This window comes from Neodiprion virginianus, chromosome 6 (assembly GCF_021901495.1).
Source record: "Neodiprion virginianus isolate iyNeoVirg1 chromosome 6, iyNeoVirg1.1, whole genome shotgun sequence".
NCBI classification, from domain to species: Eukaryota; Metazoa; Arthropoda; class Insecta; order Hymenoptera; family Diprionidae; genus Neodiprion; species Neodiprion virginianus.
In genome coordinates this window covers 895,375-915,909 of record NC_060882.1, presented here as the reverse complement: position 1 = coordinate 915,909, position 20,535 = coordinate 895,375, and the positions used below count along the sequence as shown (strand labels likewise).

General features: G+C 40.7%; 1 protein-coding gene and 1 long non-coding RNA gene across 4 annotated transcripts in view; one reads left to right on the top strand and one right to left on the bottom strand.

Annotated features, from left to right (window-relative positions):
- The window catches only part of LOC124308195 (potassium voltage-gated channel subfamily KQT member 1), a 101,590-nt gene that overhangs the window by 66,079 nt on the left and 14,976 nt on the right, over positions 1-20,535 (bottom strand). For all 3 annotated transcript variants that reach the window (XM_046770671.1, XM_046770669.1, XM_046770670.1), the window contains 3 exons: positions 17,914-18,241; positions 14,972-15,172; positions 9,415-9,589 (listed from right to left, as the gene is read on the bottom strand). In XM_046770671.1, the coding sequence (XP_046626627.1) occupies positions 9,415-9,589; positions 14,972-15,172; positions 17,914-18,007 (470 nt within the window). In that variant the 5' untranslated portion in view covers positions 18,008-18,241. The remainder of the gene's footprint in view (positions 1-9,414; positions 9,590-14,971; positions 15,173-17,913; positions 18,242-20,535) is intronic.
- Positions 7,063-9,537, top strand: LOC124308199 (uncharacterized). Its single transcript, XR_006908943.1, has 3 exons — positions 7,063-7,191; positions 8,261-8,309; positions 9,445-9,537. It is a non-coding gene; the product is annotated as an uncharacterized LOC124308199 (long non-coding RNA).

Sequence of the window (20,535 nt, the reverse complement as noted above, 5' to 3'; positions counted from 1 at the left end):
CCTCTATATCTCGTATACCGTTCTTTCACCGTTACGTTACAGGGGAAGAAAGTGATGAAAATTCATTAGCTGTAACGGATTTGAAACAAAGCGGTAAAAAAATAATTTTGACAATGTTAAAAAAAAATTCCATCGCAATCGTATCCGAAGTAGGTACTCTTACGAGTGAAGTCGCGCAAGGTTGAAGCGAACCAAGTCCTTACAGAGAGTACGAATCCTCTTAGGATTCGCTCGTATCTCGGCGGGCAACAAACCGCGAGATGTTAGTCGTGAAATTATCGCGGGAAGCGAGAGACCGAGATCGTCTGCGGAGCAGAGCCCTACGCCTGAACACCATACCCACGTAAATACGTTACACGTATATGTGCATGTATAAGAGCAGTTCCGACAGAGCGAAGAAAATTACTCGTCTTCGCATAACTCACGGCGGTACGTACGACTGATCTCTATGCGGAAATCAGTGATACGGTTGTGTACTGTAACTGTGCAGAGACTAGCTAAAGGAGGACTCCGAGGCCGCGGGTGGGAGTAAAAATATAGAAGGCCGAAAAAATTGTTAGGGCACAATATCGAACTTGTTATAGAAGCGAAAACCTGATTTATAGAATTTAAATATGTGGAAAGTCGAAGTGTGGAGAAACAAATGAATAGAAAAATCAGAACATAGAATTCCGTCGGGATTTCTTTCGATAATGCAGAATCGTATACAGATTCACGATTTTGCCATTCTGTATTTTCATACTTCTGTATTTCGACTTTGTATATGTTTACAATTTTCTATACGTAAATTTTTCATATTTTTAAATTCTATTAATCAGATTTTCGCATGTATGGTAAATTCGATATTCCGGTCCTTTTATTAATCGACGATTCTGGTTCTGTACGCATTGTGCAATGTCCATGTTTCTTCTGAAGAGTAAGGAAGACATTGATCCAAGTTTCGGGTGAATCGGTTGGCTGAGTGTCGAGTTTATCGGTAACAAACATGCGAAGAAACGAAACTTTTTACGCGCGATATGTGTACGGAAAATGATCCTTTCCTGAGATGGTGCGACTGCAGTTGCTGTAAAATTGTGAACACGGAAGAGATGAATCAAAAAAGAAAAAAACAACGGGGGTCACTGATGCGAGGACATTTTCTTTTTTTTTTACCTCCTTCGCGAGGGGACGCGAACAGCTTCGATTTACGTGAATCCAAGCGTCGTCGAGAGTTCCGGTCGAGCTCCAATTTCTCGACCATCCGTGTTTAACCGTTAGTTTGCGCCACTGCTTTTTGCTGTTGGATATTGAAGTGGGGTCGAAAAAGAGGGTGAGCGATAGAACGATCTGAGAAAACGAATCGAGCGAGGATCACGACTAGAAATTCAAGGGTCGGAGTAGGAGGAAAATAATATGAAAAACGATTCGCGGTTAAAAATGCAATTTTTACTGCAAATAAGAACGAACTGCGAAAAAATTTAGAGGGCGAGAAGGCTGTGCCAATTTAACTTTGCACGAAACAACAGCGTTGGTTATTTTGAGAATAGGAAAATGCCCGACGTTTCGCGGGAAAAGTAGTTTCAACGCGGAATACGAATGTATGTATAAGTAACTTCCACCGCATCGATGCAACGGTGAATTTTTACTCGGAGTTAAAAAGAAGTAGGTTACACTCGGTGCGGTTGCATTCACGCGTATATAATGTGCAGCATCTGCATTACGTAACGTGTAGGGTGCACAGTGGCAAGTAATATCCGTAGCTGCGCAGCTTGACGACTGAATGAAAAAAAAAGGGCAAAAAAAAAAAAAAAAATCCCCGCACCCATCCATCCGTAAAAAAGCTAAAGAGAGAAAATAAGTTGAAAAACAAAACTAGCGAGAAATTGTACCGAAAGAAAGTTAAAAGTAGCGAAATAAAAGATCGGAAAGAATAAAAGAAAAATAGGTATAGTATGTTGAAAGGGAAATAAAACCTGCATGCAGGTATACCGTTTTTATTTACATACGTGCGAGTGCGCGCGTGTAAAGCTTGCCGCGAACTTGCGAGTGTGCTGAAAATCGATCCAGGAGTTTATAGAGGCACCCATACACGCATCTTAACACAGACGCTGTCCGTATTCCTGCATATTGGATTATACCCTCAACACATGTAGGCCGAGGGATTATCCATCTTCATCCGATGCCCCCCCACCCTCTTCCTTCGTCACCCCTTCACCCCGTTCACCCCATTTCGCATTTTTATCCACTCTGTTTTTTGAATATTTCACCGCATTACGGTCAATCTCGTCCTTCGAATAGCGTACGAGCCATTTCTGATTCTTTTCTTCCCCATTTTTCTTTCCCATTTTCTCCGCAGATTGAATCGTTTTTCAATACCGTGTACAACCCGTAAGTCTGCGTATGAATTTGCAGCAGGTATTATCGAAAGACCATTATCCGGTCGTTAAATCGGAATCTCGGTTGGAAAATCACCGTCAGAATCAGTCAGGTAGCGATAGAGAGGAAAGAAAAAAATAATACAAAAAATAGTACAACCAACTCTCTGCAAGTTTACTCCGTATTAACGATAATAAGGCTTGTAAAGTGCGTTTGCGTTTGTGTATGTATTCACAGCCTTGAACTTTTCCCGCAAGTAATAGCCATTAATCTATCCCTGCAGTAGCTGACAACATTGCAAGGTGGTGCAGAGATAGCTGGCACGACGGCAGGTTCGTACGGTGAATGTGAAATAAATTGCGATACGGTGGTTGCTCAAACGGGGCGAGGAGAAAAGCAGCGAGGACACACGCGATGACGAGGTGAAAGAGGAGGAAAAAAAAAAAAAAGGACGAAGAAAGAAAAACCAGCAACAACGAGCCTCAACGAGTCATCGTGACGCTGCGTACCGAACAGCGCTAAATTATTCACGTTAAATCACGCGACACTCGCCTATGAACGACCGCATTTCTTTTGCAAATAATACATCCATTACAACTACAGGTCATTTTTTTCATCCGTTTAATAAAGCGAAAGAATCTACGCTTGCTCGTTTTTTCGGGGACGAGAGCACGACGCGTTTGGGGTGACAAAGAAAGTAGAATGAACAAAAATAAAAATAAATAATCCGCGCGTCACCGTCATTTTATACAGTTTGTCAAATTGTTGAAAAGAAACCCGTTCGTTTTCCTAATTCTTTTTCACGTATTGAGAGAAAAAAAAAAATGAAATTTAAAAGTAAAAACGCTAATGATTTTCCACCCTCTAAAACCAACGACCCACAGCATGAATCTTCCGACTATCGAACATTTTTTTCATTCTTTTTTTTTCTCCAGTTCTTCATTATTCCCATTGGAAATATTTCCTTATACGTTCCGTTCGGAATGCCGCGAGGGTAATACTCGTTAAGCCAAGGTCTATAACGCTGGATTAACCGTTCATTTTCCCGCAACCCCTCGACGATGTCGGTTTCGTCTATATGCATATACATACATATATACATATATACTCGTATGTACATCAACCGCAAGTATATAGTTAATAGGTATGTAATACGTATATATCTGTTGCGAATTTGCGTCTACAGACGGGAAGAACCACTCGTTTAATTTACATTCGAAAAGCCGGCGGGGTAACCGGCGAAACAAGACGAAAAGGAGCGGGAAACCTGCGGAGCGTTACAAGGACGATGGACGAAGGGGGACTTAATCGGTTGGCGAAATTCAAGCTTCAGCTTCTCGTTACGGGAAGCAGCCAACCAGCCCGAGACGCGATTCTATCGGAATCAAAAACGATCGCTATGCAACACTGGTCAACACGAATGTTCGGTCTGGGTTTTAGATGTGAAATTTTGATTTCTTCTACGTAACTAATAATGTGAAAGAATGGTTTTGTTAGGTAAAGTTCGTTTTTGTAGAAACTAGAACGGAATTTCAGATTTTAAGAGAAATCACCTATTTTCCGAAAGATTTATTGTAAATAATAAGTAAACGTACTTCAGTTTTGCATTTAAATCACTTTTATTCGAAACTAATAATTTGCAATAAACTACAAATGTTGAGAGAATTGATAAACAACGTTTAAAAATGTATATTTGTCGTACTTCTATTTTCGTATGGACTTTCTCGTATCAACGATATAACGATAATAACGATAAAGTCCGTCAGGTCTTGGTGAAAACGTTTTTCTGTTTCTTCCGAATAGTCTTCCATATTAGCTATATCAACCAAAAACTTGAAGCCTTATTTATCAACGTAAAATAAACACAAAAACTAACTTTATAAGTAATAAACAAAGGTTTTGGTTATTATTCGATGTATAAAATCGAAATTTATTTATTTCAATAGATACTTGAAAATAAAAAGAATAAAATTTTTAATATAAGCAGGCGTTTAGTTTGACGAACCAGAAGTAAAACCAAACCGTGCACATCGAGTAAAAATAATCACGCGTCGGGCAGGCGTAAAGTTTCAGGGTTACATTGCAATTCTCGATGAAAAATCACGCATCGAGGCGAAGCTTTGTACAGCTGCACTTTATTTTACGGGAAAAGATCGACCGGCGCGGGGTGAAAATAAAAAGAAAAAGAATAGAAAAATTAATTTCGTCTGAGAAACCTGCGGAATAGAAAGTAAAAAGAGACGGGTCGAACGGGTCGCGCGGCTGCCGCGGACTCTGCAGAAACTTTTCACGACTCGCTATAAATTTTTACTGCCCTAGGCTCTTGCGTGACTGAAGGAGGATAACGTCTATGCGCGTGTGTAAGTCGCTCTCGAACGAACGAACGAAGCAATGCTTTTGCGGATCAGCATCAGCCTCACCTCACAGAATTGCACGGGTATAAAGTTGTTACTAGGGTGAGCATGCGTGCGGAGGTTGAAATAACATTGTCTGGTACATAAACCTACGTGTATGCACATGCGTACTTGCATCGAGTCATTAGGTTCTTTCTGTACGTACATTTTTGAGGCTGTAAAATTTTACCGCGGAACGTCGGGCGAGCTTTGAAATTCCGAGAGAATGGTAGAGAGGTAAGTAAAGAAGAAACACACCTAGATGCGGTAAATTCGTTCGTCAAAGAAAGAAATCAGATTCGTGTTTGTAACGATATTGTCGTGATAAATTATGATAACCTAAAACTCCTTAAAACTTATTACAAAATGGCCAAACTCGTATTTTGTAAGTTAAACTCTGACTTGTTTTCGAAGCAGCGAAACAGCGATTATTGAATCAACGTTTCGTTGGGTTGGGTAACGTTTCCAGCTCCGGCCTCGCAGAGGTATTATCGGTTGCATGTATACATTTAAAACTGTTCGTAGAACAATGGTTTTTTTTTTTTTTTATTTCCCTCTCTCTCGTTCTCACGATTAATTGCCCGAGTACCTGCCTGAGATATAAAGAGCCGAGGTATAAGGAGAGTCGAGGAGATAGATGGATAAATAAATAAAAGGTGAAATAGTTGCGGGTGAGTCAGAAGAGACATTCAAAGCACGCGAGATGCCTGCCCAAGACAAAGTGGCGGTACCTACTGGCTTACATGTCCGTGTAATATCTACGTAGGTATATAGGCTTCGCCCTTACGTGATGTGAAATTTATATATAATCCATTTGTCTCTCTACATACATATACATACACGTGTAAATGTATGTATATGTACAGAGATTCTGGATAGGCGAGCAGGTGCGATTTATGGCACCTGATTGCGAGTCAAATCGTATCGAGTATGTATTTCTTTATTTCGTTTTTCCAGGTCGAAATAAAACGATTCCGGCTCTAGTCAAATATCCTGAATTTTGCATTCCTGAACGAAAAAAGAAGGTCAGTGGTTAAGGATCCTAAGATTGCAGAATTTTCAAAACTAGAATCCCTTTTTATTTATTGTTGTTTTTTCACTGTCTTACCACAAGAAGAATCAATCGCGAAACTTCAATTTTGTCGGACTAATAATGTCGGTATTCAAGATTTTCAAAAGTGGAGTTTCATTATTTAAACAGATACTGTTATCAGGATTCTTCTCAATAGAATATACTCAACTTTTCGTGAATGAAAAAACGAGCATTTGCCTTCCGCACGACGCTGTAATTTCAGTCATTTCGATCGTACATAATATTTTATGCCCCAGGAATATCTGTATTTCTTTTAATAATATCGTCAAATCGATAGCAGAAAAAATACAAGGTTTCGCCATTTTTCGATTATAAATCAAACAAGTCACGTACATGTACGCAGTATTGTTTTATTTTCTAGTTCGTTTCGAAATCGATATTTAAGAGCCTTTCTCCACCAATTTGGACCTCGTGTACTCAAAAACACACTCATTTGGAGTATTCAAAATTTTGATCCTCCTTTTTTTCACCCTCAACTCGATACTGTAACCCCTCCAATACTTTGCCAATCTATTTTTCGACCTCCAGCCCGCAAACACGTGACACAAAAACGCGGATTCCGCGTACCGGCGCCACAGTGGAAAACGTCCGTGCCTATCCCGCCATCTGGCTGATCGGAGCTCAGGCGAAGCGAGTAGAAACGGTCGGCAACACGTCGGCCAGTCGAGCGGCAGGCGTCGCGAGGAAAAAGACTTTGCCGATCAGTTCCTTCGGTTCTCCGGGTTCTCGACGTATTTTTTTCGGTTGATTTTTACGTTCCTTTTTCACTCAATAAAAGCACAAGGCACGCTGTACCCACTATCGGCCAAAAAAAAACCGCCAATCCTAACTCGGTTGGTATGAAAATTTTGCACGTTCGATTATTCGATGACTCGAATACTCGCAGCCTTCTACAGGACAGTGTATGTAACAATCGTGATTTATTTTTGACGGTAGCAAGAAAAACGATTATTCCAAGATTTTCCGGTCCATTCTAATCCCTTGGATTACAATACGCTGGTCAGAGTATCCCGATGAATCAATTTGACGTATTAGATTCGCAACGAATCGGCACTCAAAATCCTGCCACAATCAGATAAATTTCGGTGCATGAATAAATAACGTTGAGAATATTTCTCCGATCTTTGGAATGTAAAAATGTGTTTTGGTAATGATTCCAAGCTTTTTGGTAATGGTTCTTCTTCTTTTTTCAGCCGTCAACTTACAGACGCTGGAGATAATAGAGAGCGTCGCGTGACAGCAGCGTGAAGGCAGTCATTACTAACAACTATGTACGAGGGGCAAGGGGAACATATCGCTGCAGTAATCAAGTAAATTAGGACGGATGCAAATTGGAGCCCCGATATATCTGTACATACATGTTATTAGCAAACTGTCTACAGGTTAATTGGATAGAGACACTCCCGCGTTGTGGACGCAAAACGGTCGATGGCTGGACACGTGGGAATTTAGGCGCACAACATATGCAGGGGAGACGTACAGATTTGGAAACGCGGGCCAACACACGCGAGATATTCGCTAAATCGGAAGCGCCGCGAAATTAATTATTAAATAACTGGAGATCGAGCGGATCCGTGACGTAAATATTTGTGCAGATAATTCGCCATCGCGAGGAGTACCGAATACTTTAGCGTAAACCGTAGACAAGTTCAGGTTGCTCCGAATTTCTAACAGATTTCCATGTTTCTTCCCAATTGTCCTTTTGACTCTGTAAAATTCATACAGTCATCATCATTTTCGCTCGGGGTATACGGCCACGACGGGAATTATTCTCGCAATTATTTCCACATTACGTGACGTCATAGCTGGTACCGCTCAATAAGGTTTATCGACGCCCCGATGAACAATAGCAATGATAACACCGCCGGCGAACAATGATATTGCAAGAGGAATTGCCGGCTTTCGTTTATGCCTCATCGACTCGCGCTTTCATCATGAACGATTTTTGCACTTTGTCCGATCATATTTCTAACCGTCTGCATCTCACTCTCTGTGCACGGTTGATTAATCGGACGATTGTAGTGGCCGAGGAAATTCGCGCCTGCAATTAATCTGATTCTTTCGCAAAGATTTATTCAATTTTTAAGATCTCTATCGTTTGACGGTATAGAAAATCGTCTCCAGCAATTTTGTGAGTGTGCCTGTGTGTGAAAACGATTCAACGTATTTGGGCGATGTTTGTTTCAATCGACTGGGTTTCCTTGGAACAGACAAGATTTTGGACATGATTTGTCCAGTAGTTTTCGAGTTATTCGATTACCGATATCCAAAAAAAAAAAACAACAATATCTCGATCGACGCAGCTTTTCTCAATTCGGACTACTGAATATTTTTTGTGTTTTGTCGGCAACGTAGTTTGCGCCTTAGATATATTACAAAATGTAAGAACGAAGAAACTTGATTCGTTAATGTGTTACAGGCTCGAAACACGTCTCAGCGGAAAGTTCTCAGTCGGAGGCTCCGTCAAGGTAAGCCAAATTACTTATTTGTTTAACTCCGTGGCAGCTGAAGATGCGGGTAAAAACATAACTACCCTAAAATTATGAAAATTGAAGATGATTAAATGAAAAACAAACAAAGAAACTGAATACCTACATCGAAGCGATGAAAACTGATCCGAGTAGCAGTTAATGTTCTACATTATATTCAAGCTCTAGTAATTTTAATTTCGGATTCTTATATGTATATAGGCGAAAAGTAATCGTTTTGACGCCAACGCCGTGCACCGCAATATATTTGCCCCACGCCACGTGCCTGATAGGTTAAAATGCGGCTTAACATGGCCGAGTGCATGAATGCATCGCATCATCGATCTGTCTTGCCGCATGGGCGCGAGTTTCTTAGGGTTTGTCTTATGGTATTCCAGGGTGCACCGCGATACCATTATACTCGCCCTAGACCTAGACTTATAAATAAATAAATGGTAGGGACCGATGCATTATGTACCTGAAAACGGCTTACGCGCCCCGTTCTGGGGGACGAGCCAAGGTTAACGGTATAAGGGAGAAAAGGCCTTAGACTCTCTCCGCATTCACCGCCCGTTACACAACGTCTAAAAGCCTCTTTTCGGTTTCTCCCCCGTACAACAAGTTCGTTTCCTCAAAAATCTATCCTTTACAATGGTTTTTTTCACAAGGATTATTCGCAAGCTACGAAGATCTGTTTAAAACTGAAAATTTTAAACAAGGTACTGGAATTTATATTGACAGAAGCATCAAACCGCTTCAGAATGGTTAAAAATCCATGAGATTCGTCCGATTTTATTTCACCACCGCTCGTTTTATTCAGAACGCTATTTTCCACAAAATTCATTGATAGACTTTGTTCACCGTGTTGGCATAGTTGAATATTTAACTTTACAACATCGCTCCGATATTGAATATCATCTGCGAATCGCAGTATTCACCTGACTACGAAAAGGACGAAAATCTGCTTTTATGGATAAAGCGTAAAACGACGCTGTCCTGCAGAGGGCTAAATTCTCACCCCGATCTTGACGCCATTATACGCCAATAAACCTTTTGTTATCGTTGTTGTTTCGTTCTATATGCAATTTGATTGAAAATAACTTACACTGAGCAGTGATAGACGAAACATTTCCAGCCGGTGGGCCGCTCGAGGAAGTTGTAGACCTGACCCTGAAACGTGGCTTTCCCGGCTCTCCGATGTTCCTTGATCTGGTATCGTCCTTCCCACGCGAGACGATCGCCACCGCTGATTCCGCCGAGAAGGAGGCGCGGATCGAGACCTGTCGAATCGTGTGATGGGAAGAAAAATGTTAGATCAGACAAACAAAAACCTGCAGAAATAAATCATCTGACTGGAAGAAAGTAAACTAATCAAGTTGTTGCTCATCTTATCTCCTTTAAATCGGATTCTTCGTTAATTTTCTTCTATAAAGGATGGCGGTCGGTAAAAAATCCGTTACAAATTCAAGGATATTTCCAGGACATTTTCGGGTTATTCAGTGACGTTAAAAACAACATATTTTTGGGACGCAAGAAAAATTCAAGGATAGTTTCCAGGACTTTTGAAGGACAAGCAAAAGTCAAGGACATTTTCAGGATCGCCGGACACCGTGTAAAGACATGTAAGGAATTACTCTCCCTGGAATGGAGTTCCGCTTATTCATCCGTTGAATGCAAGACGGTAAATACAAGAATACATCAAAGCTCGGTTGATTCGACACACGGTGATCAATCACCGATGGATTCCGACGGGGTCGAAGAAAATGATCGTTGGCATAGGCGTGGATACAATAGCAATAATGACAGTGATGACACAGATTCGACCTGATCTTGGAAACGATATACTAATAGAGGTATAGGTATGTGTGTACGAGTTGTAGGTGAAGAAGTAAATACGTACATGTGCAAGTATACGTAAACAGGCGAGTGTAATATAAGGGAATTGGAATTGGAATTGGAATTGGAATCGGAATGATAAACGACTACGTATCGGCGAAACGGAAAATATGTGTATACTTTATGATAATATACGCGAACCTCGTATTTTTCTCTCTAACACAGTTACGGTCTCTACGTCATGTCGAGGTTAAGTTTCTAAGGCTGCGGACGAGTTTGGAACGCCCATTACATTTCTGTGTGTCTGTGTTTCTTTACATTGCAAAGAAACTCCTTTTCCGGCGCCAACACGCGTCAATATTACAATAATGTTTATCGCCACGGAGGTCCTTCGACTGCGTGATTATAGGTTGGTAAGAAATTTTTTCTAGACGCGTGATGACGAAACTGTGAAAATGATAACAAACCGAGACAATTCGTCCTTCCCAATTTCATTAAAAACGCAAGAAAAATAACACAGTTGTTTCATTACTTCGGCGTGAAAAATTACTTTCCATCCTTTTTCTTTTTCTACGCGACGCTTCCGGATCATAATTATACAACGCCACAATTTTTCATTGCGCTCGAGATTGCTAATTTTCATTCTCAAGTCGTCTTAAAATCCTCCGCAATCCAGTTATCTTGGAACAATTTTACCGAACGGTGAATAAAATTTTGTAGATCAAGAAACGGGGACCAGAAAACGGAACAAATAATCCTACCGGTCTTGCTCTTACACCAGTTCATCCGATTCCGCGACACTCGCTTCACCCAGCTGTTAAAATACGAAGGAAGCGGAAAGTAAGAGCAAAAAAAAAAAAAAAATGCGCGGCGTGGGTAAAAAAATACTTATTCTGCGATTGTTGTACGGCTTTCGTCGAATACTTGAATTCCTGTAGACCGAATGGGACTTAAACACCGGTGTCCCGTTGTTGTTTCCATCCTGGTCCGCGCTACAATCGATCACGAATACATCTGGTAGCTCCAAACGCCTCGGTCTTCGTTCCATAATAAAATACGAAGCCACTGCAGCGGTTCAGCTTGCGGAGAAGCTATCGCTCGTAGCTTCGTGAAAACCCGGTTTACACTCCATTTTCTTTCCCCGTCTTGTCGTCGTATTTCAAATTATTTTTCACTCGTCGCTCGCACGAGTCGAAATCCCACTGCAATGTCGCATCGAACGAGTTAGTCGTTATTTTCACTTGAAGCCCGATTATGACAAGAACAAAATAAAACGTACAGTCCGGATCCGACGCGTTGTTCGAAGAGAGCGCGAAAAGCTCCGTCGCCTTGATCAACTTTCGAATATTTCGGCTGCGGTATCGACCGGAATTGAAAACTCGAATTACCGGTACGCAAAATACAAGGATTTTGAATCAGCTGAAATTGTCACTGCCTCTCATCGCGATTCGCCGAGTTACGCAGTCGTCGAAATCACGTGGTCTCGGTCCACGTGAGCGATTTCAACCGTATAGCGGTTGGTGGCTGCGTCACACAGACACTGCAGGTAAAACGCACCCTCTGACAATAGTGCGTGACACTCGCGTTCATTCCCCAAAGTCAGAATTGGCGGTGTAAAAAGTTTGAACAACGCACCGGAAGCTTGCGAGAGTCGACAAGGAAGAATTAGGGGAAAATTGTTGGAACGAAAACTGAGAGTCGGCGCGTGTTCCCGAGGAAGAATAAATTCCACTGGACGTCGGCTGGCACAACACTGACCGGGACCCCAGCGAAGCTGACCACCGCGCTGCAGGGTAATCCTATTAACGCTTATACCAAAGTAGCCCCGGATACAGAAGAACCACGTGCTCGATGTTCCAGATTCGGATTCGTTCGGCCGCCCGATCCTCCGCCATTTTTATATTTATTTTCACCCTCTTCTTATCATCTCCCTCCCACGTCCTATTCCCAGACGGACAGACGGACAGTCGGACAGACCGACGGACGTATCATCGGCGCTCCGCCTTCCCCGTCACTCCGGAAGAAGCCTAATCGCTTTCCGGAAAAGAAAGAACCTCTCCTTGGTTTCGTCTGTGACTTGCGGATGTTATTTCGATGGCGGAATAATCGTCGCGGTTCCGTAATCCCAGCGCAGTATCTCGGAGTGGATTTTGCTTGTACACCTGCGCTTATATCGAAACCGTAAACACGACTCTCTGTACAGTTGTAACGTATACATATACTGTATGTATATGTATTTTATATACGTTATACGTTATATATTTGTGTCTTTAAACGAACTCTTCCAAGTGCCGATGCGAACGTACGAACATCGGCATTGATGTATGAATCGGAAAAATATCGCAGTACATTAATTATAAACTTGTGAAATAAATTTTCGCAATTTCTGTACGCATATAAGGAATTGATCATCGATGATTCTAATCATTTTTTAGTGTGATTTTCTTACAAATCCAGAAGGGTCTCGGGAATGTTTTCAGATTTGTTTTTCTTCAGCCACTGGTAAAATTGTAATTCAAAAGGCGATTTTTCAGCAACACACGATAATGGGATCTCAGTATTGACTATTGTTTCATAAGTTTTTAGTTTTACCATGTCGGAATTGTTATTGCTGTTTAATTTTTTATATGCCTCGGTATAAATAGATTGCAGAATCACATTATTTGCATGATGGTTTTTTTTTTCCTTTCTCCTTCTCCGGTTCCTTTCATTTTCTTTCCAGTAAAATCCTTCGCGGCGAGAATCTTGAGCGTGAGCTCTTACTCTCTTCGCCTCTCGAAAAACTCTCGGTGAGTGAGTACGAGAAGGAGAGTTCGCTACGGTGCTTCAATTAAGGGCGGAATTGACGTCGAGCCTGATCAATCAATGCTCCGTCTCTTGCACACAGAAGCTAGAGATACGAAAAAAACAAAAAAAAACAACAAGCGGAACCAAGAGGAAGGTATAAAAAGCCAACTATTAAAAAAAAATCAAACTCCCGAGAAGATAAATCGCTTTCATACCCAGGGACGAGAAGATGGAGGAAAATAAATTCTTCGAAAGAAAAAACTGCCCCTTACGCTTATCGCATGAAATGTAACGACGAACGGAAAAACAAAAAATAAGTTGTGTTTTTCAACGCAAAAGCACACATCGCATGCATAGTTTTTGGTATCGAAATCCAGTTGCGTGTGGCAAAAGGACGAAACGAAGAAAGAAAAGTAAAAAGCATGCCATAAGTTTTCGGTGAAAAATGGTACCTTCATTTCGTACCCGTCATAACGCTAAAATATAGTTTTTGGATAAATTTTTTCACGGATGTACTTTTTTGCTCTTTCGTTTTTGACTTTCACCTTTCAACGGTCTTCTCATCCTCGATGTTATTGTTGCTGTTGTTGTTATAACATATTGTTAACGTTATTGTTGTTATGCTTCGGCGCCTTCGAGTCGGAAGACTTCCATTCTTAGATATATCATCCTCTATCTTCCCTATTGTAGATATACAGCTGTACATACATTGGTATATGTATAATGTATATTGTATAGAGGAGCCTCGGCTCGTCTTTGATATTGCTTCTACTCCGGTAGGTACTAATGCTCACGGCAGCCCCTTTATTCATTCTCGAGCTAAGCTCCTGAGCAAGAGAGAGAGAGAGAGAGAGAGAAGGAGAGGTAAAGAAACGAGAGAAAGATCGAGGTTCTAAAACGTTTCCTGCCGCAGGATATGACGTCATCCGACTTTCCGCCGCTGCAAGGACCCAAGGCGCAAACACGAGTAATTACCATCGACCTTAGTGAAATGGTGTGCACGGTACAACAAATTTTAGCCGATCTTTTTCCACTGCATTAGGCTTTTCTGATGTATAATCCACGCGTTAAAACGCTGTTCGAGCTTTATGCTTGATATTTTTTCCGCCACTTTTTCTTTTCTACTAAATACAAGCCACTTGATTCAACACACCGCAGCAAAGCTCTTTGAAATAACATATTAAATCCAGCCTCTGATTCCGTAAAATGTAGTGCATAAGATACAAATCCGCTTAGCAAACGTAAAATTTAATAAATAAATCACTTGACCTCTGGACCAGAGATGAATTCCTGCGCTTAGCCTTCAGGCTTTGTCGTTATACTTGGACCGGACAAATATCATCGATCATTACTAATTTATCCATGGGTTATTTTTGCAGCTGACTATAAGAAAAATAATATCGTAAAAAGTATGTCAAGAATTTCTCGTCACATGTTGTATATATATATATATATATATATATATATATATATATATATATACATACTCGTGTTGTTGCACGCTTCTTTTTTCTCCAGTCTTGTTTAATCAAGAAAATTTGTCCACCGCGAGCTTGTTTTCCAAGTATAATTTCAGACCTCTTTCTACGCACAATATAAAGTGGCTTCATTAATTTCCGAGTATTATAAACTCCGTGGGCGCGGGTTCGTTGTTAAGTCGACTTACATCACGCAAACCGGTTCCATTGTACTTTGGGCTTACAATTAGTGTAATGTTATTAAATCTAACAATTATATTTCACCACTTAAAACTAGAAAATCCACTCGTCCGCAGACTGGATTTTAAAACCAAATCACCGAACTAAAAAGTCAGCTCGATTCAACTTCTTCGCAAAAACCGTAATTCCGCTAGTTGATGAAAAAAAAAAAAAATAAATAAAGTTATTAAACTTCGGTCAATAAAAGCTTACAACAATTAGTTAGGTACGTAAAGTATGATCGACAAGGAACGGGAAACCTTAAGAAACGAAATCTCTCGAGAATCCCGCAGTAATTTCAAACTAACAAGTGAGATACCAATTAAGATTGAAATCACTCACCCCCCGTGTAGGTGTCGTTGTTATCTGATTGCAGAGTGGCGCTGATGTCCGACAAGGGGGATGCCGCCGGTTTCAAGTCGGACGGCGGTTCGAGACCCAACAGATCGCCGGTCCCGCCGCCGACGCCGCCGCCGGATGTTCCCACATTACCGCCGTTTCCGCCCACCTGGACAATTGTTACGCTAAGCGGTCCACGGTTACCTGTAAAAAGAGAGCCAAAGGGATCTTCGTCAATCCTTCGTTGAGTGTTTAGGTGTGTAAAATATACGCTCTCTCCTTTCCCCGATAGCGAATAAACTCCAATGACAGGTGCAATGATTGCTGTAGCAAAAAAAGTGAAAAACCAAAACTGAACGTTGGTTATAAGAAGGATGAAAAAATAACCAAGCAGCGCTGTTATCTGTGCAATGGTAATAATAACTGTGACGATAAGGGTATTGATCCTGATGATTTTTTTCTAGTTGCCTACACACTTTAACGTTTCGAAGCAGACCAAAGATTCTCTTTATACGCAAAGTGATATATTTCGCGGCTCGATATTATTACTAAGCGTTTAACGTTAAACCGTATAATCTCGAAAGATTGACGAGTTGGAGTGCTTCGTAAGTCTTTTAGAGTCTGAGCCAAATGCGTGAAGGTACGACGAGGTGGTGGGAAAGTAGTCTTTGATTATGTCGAATTCAATAAACATGTCTCACCAGCCGGAGGAAATTTCTTAAGGGTACAAAATTTCGGATCCCGTTATAGTATGATTATCATTATTATTAAGGCCTGCCGTGCCGATGATTCGTTGATTCGAATCACCGTGAAATGTCATCGAATGTGAAACGTTTCGCCCGCTGTTTTATAACGCCACTTCGTCGTGTAATACGTAACCGATCGATTTCCTATACGATACAGGTATAAAAATGTTTTACCTACGTGATTTCGCATCACGTAACCGACCAAAAGCTTCCCTCAATCTTTTTAAAAGTGGATGATGTACAATTACGTGGTAGCGTTTTGTATCCAAATTTTCTCACCTTTTCCTTACGATTACTATTTGATGAATAACATTTTCCTAAATTGTTTCTCTCTTCATTTCAAACTCCGTTACACCGTTAGTTTGTGAATATTATACCCAGTGCACGTAAAATTCTAAAAACTAGAGCGAACTTTTCGTACCAGAAAAACGTAAGAATAAACTGTGAGACATTTTTTGAGAAATAAGCCCGAGATTTCGGAGTTTAATGTTATACCTCCAGCCGAAAAGACGAAGAGTAGAAACGATTATTTATTTACGTTCAATTATTGGTAAATATATAAGTTTAATGTAATTTGCGCGACGATAACGCAGAATGTATATAACGCGGAGATGTTGAACTTTCGAAGAGCGTATAATTCGAGTAAATATTCGCAAGCTCTCCCTAATATCGGAGTTCGTTCTAAAACGAGGCGGCGAATCGTTGAAATTCGTTTCGAGAAATACGGAGATTAAAAATGAAAAGAAAATGACAAAAGAACACGTTTCGTTGTAAGTAAATTATACCGATTGTGAAACCCATGAACGTATTATAGTACGAAGGGCACACTGGATATTCACCTCAGACCGCGCGGATCCTGCATGGACGTCCATGAAACTTTTTGAAATCCCTTCGAAATCCAACTACAATTAAAGTTTCAAAATTTATATTCGCGAAATTTTTTTGATCCCGACAATAAAACAAGCAAGGTGGTAAACTTTACTTGTACATGTATAGCAAAGTGATTCCGACGGGTTTCAGTCGATTCCTTTTCGCGTCCACGTGTTCCGAGATTTCAACGTTAACAACCCATCTTCTTCTACACGACGTAACTCGAAACAAGAAGCACCGTTAAGACGAACCCAAACGAGAGGCTGAACCTCCCACGTCTCATTACCGCGTGTATTTGTATTTATAAGTGTGTGTGGGTGTGTTTGTGCGAACACACATGTACGCACGTGTGTGTAGATACACGGCGTCGCGACGGAACCCCGGCACGCAACCATCTTCGTAAATCACGTGACCATAATTCATAGTAAATTTGACCCCAGAGTGCGGGAAAGAAAAATTTCATCCACCCTGTTGGCCTTCTTGTCAAAATTACTTTTCCCTCCGTCCCCTTCACCGAGAGATATTATAGAAACTCGTGCAAGTGGACGGGGGTTAATTTCTTCTTCGTTAAATTATTCTCCGATTAAGAATCAGTTGTAGGTTTTGAGTGATTCGAAACGCTTGGAGATAAAGTTGTTTTGATAAAAGCGACCGGATGATTGAAAATTCAGGGGTTGGCCGTCGTATCGTATTTCGTTTCGTAAGACTGACTAGAAAATTAGGATGGTAAAACGAGCTTCGCAACTTTTGGCGTATCAAGTGACTATTTACCGTCACGACAATATTCCTATAGTCATCAATATGTACTTTACGTTTCCCGATAAATGGAACGATAATCGCTTCGACCTTATACGTCTTTACCACATTTTTTCGATCCAAATCAGATCTCATCGGGTTACGCAATATTTTTATTACATCTCAACGTCGAGCAATCACAATTGCAACGACACATAATAATTGTACTGTGATTATATCATTAAAATAAATAAGTAACTAAAAAACAGGTTATACATATATCAAGACCCTTGTACTTATCTTCTACTCGTAACCATATTTTTCAGTTATAGAAAGAAAAAAACGAAAAATTGGCGCACATTGAGTTACAGCTCCGACGAGAATTAGAAATTTTTCTCAACGACGAAAGAATTATTTCAAATCGACTCTGCGTAAGCGATTAATTTTTTAACCGAAAAAAAAGCTTCGCTTGGTTTTTCTACAATTACCGCAAGGCGAGCAAATCTTTTCTCCGCGTTACAAACGGAAGCGCAAATTTTTCCTTCGACCCGTCAGCGATGGAGGGCGTAAGAATTGTTTAAAATGGTAACAGACCTGTCCTGGAAGCCGGAGGCAGGAGTCCTTGGACCTCGTCCAAGGGCATGGCTTGGCCATGAAGATGTTCGTGGTGCCTCGAGTGGTTCCTCATGGCCGCAGCGTCCTCGGAGGGTCGAAGAGGGGGGCGGCGGGTCCGAGGTCGTGGAGTCCGGGGGGTCTAGACGAGGAACGGGGACCGGGACCGGGGCCGGGGTGCGGAAAACGCGTGGAGGCGACGGTGGGTGGCGGTAAAGCGTCATCGCCCTGCCCCCACACCTAGGACCATGCCCCGCGCAACGCCGGGTCGCCGATTTCGTCACGAGACACGGAACACCCGCCCGGCGGCCTGGAACAAACAAGTTTACTTTACAGGGATGAAAGCGAAAAACTGCACGGGGTTTTATCCTGTTTCGGAAAGATTCTCACTCGCTGAAACCGGGGAAAACACTCAAAACTCCAGTCTATGGTTTCGTTTGGAGTGAAACTCCCGTTCAATTCGAAATCTGGTATCGTGTTATTGATTCCAAGAATCCTATGCAAAAGTGATTTCCTACTTCCATTTAATTTAACAGAGAAACAGAAAATGGAAAGCCGAAGCGTGTTCGGAGGTGTATCGAAGAGAAGAAGAAATAGTTTCATCGGCGAAAAGAGTGAACACGGAACGTTGAACACATTTGATAAAGAAATTGCTAGTTTAATTTTACAAGAAATACTTCTCAGTTCGTTGTAATAAAATGGTGATTTTTTCATTATTGGCATGCTTTGTTTATGCAAGCGATATTTCTGCTTGTGATCGAAATTTACAATGCAAAATTTCGCTTATCTGATTAGGTTGTATAATACTAGAATGAAATTTAAAATTGGAGAATTTTAAGCCGTTCACTAAACTACATAACGGAGGGTGGCGGGTTGGGAACTAGTTGTGATTAATTTTCGGAAACAAGCGAAATCCAGAAATAAGAATAACACACTTTTAATTGCAACAACTGCGAGTTGCAGTCGTTAGTGATTCATTATATGCATATACTGCACAATTTTATTTTTATATTTGTCTTTTTTTTTCGCGATGTTCCGTATAATTAAAACATGGATAACTCGTTGCAGACGGTATAATCGGGACTTTGAGCACGCAAAAATCCCATCGAAATATCGGCAATGGAAAACATATCTCTGATAATGAGGCAGAACAAAATTGATCGAATATAATATCCACATGTATAGGTACAGTTTGTCCATACAGCATTCCGGAATAATAAATCATGACGAGTATTCATAAGAAAAAAAAAAGGAGGAAAATCTGACTTGTGATATTGGTGTCTGCGAGTTCAATTCACGAACCTGTCTTTACTCGTCGATTTGTTCGCATGAATAATTTGATACGATCACGATCGCTATCCGTACACTGATGGACTTTTGGGGTAAGAAAACGTTCGGTTCGCGCGAAAAATAAAAAGTGTTGTAAAAAAATAATCGATCCAATCATGCCGAGTTGATGGAGAAAATAAGTAAAACACCACAATAAGGAAAGAAAAAACAACAACAACGAGGATCCTCGTCGTCGTTCGTTTTAATACAGGCATTATTTGCGATGGCCGAACGCCGATCGATAAATTGAACCACTATGGCTAATTTACGACAGTGTTACAGAACAAATTTACCAGCCATGCAAGACATAATACGTAGATACCCATACATTCACGGCGATGTAAGGCAATTTATTTATTTATTTATTTATTTATTTACCAGCAATAAATTACAAACGTACTTACAAGAAAGTACAAATGTAAGAAACCTACAGTAAGTTACAAGAACCTGTGCGTAGAACTAGCTAAATAAAAGACTGTACTATTTGTGATTATTCTTTTCTGTTTTAATTATTCAACAACGTCCAGTTTCTGAGGGTTGATACTGTGGTACCCTGTAAACGGGACGGGATGCGACGCGATGCGGTAAGCCGTTGACATTTTGTCATATCTCACTAATTAAAAACGCTCGGAGAAATTGTGAATTCGTACCGCAGACTGTGTGTATATATACACAGGGTCCATATTGAAACAAATTTCTTACGAAGACGAAGCGATTATCATAATATTGCGTATTATGTGCATACACACATCTGTATGTATCATATGTACAGCGGTTGTTCAATTTATTTAATTAGTTTAATTGCGTATAATCGTTTCCTCGCACTAATTACTCAGATAACTGCGGTCCTAATAGCTCGAGGTATAGGATCGATCTATCCACGTTTTATATGATGATTTATTTCCTTCTCTAGGTACTGCGACAACCGTGTAATTTTGTGTAATTGTGACGCAATAACTTTGACCCGGAAACAAACAATAAATTACAAATGATAAGGATAAATTAAAGGTCTCGCTGTTGTGTTTTATACTTACAGACTATTTTTCCCCCGAACTAGAAGAAACTTGTATTCGAAAAGTAAGAGATAAATGATTCGACAGCACCAAACAAACAAACAAACGTACACAGAGTAAATTCGTCGTAAAAAATTACACTCTGGCAAGAATTTAAGGATGCCCGCGAAGCAAAGTTTTTTTTTTCTGCGAGCAATATCTCTGCCGAAGCGAGTAGGCAGTAGATACACAGTGAGTACGAAGGACGAAGGTAAAAGGAATC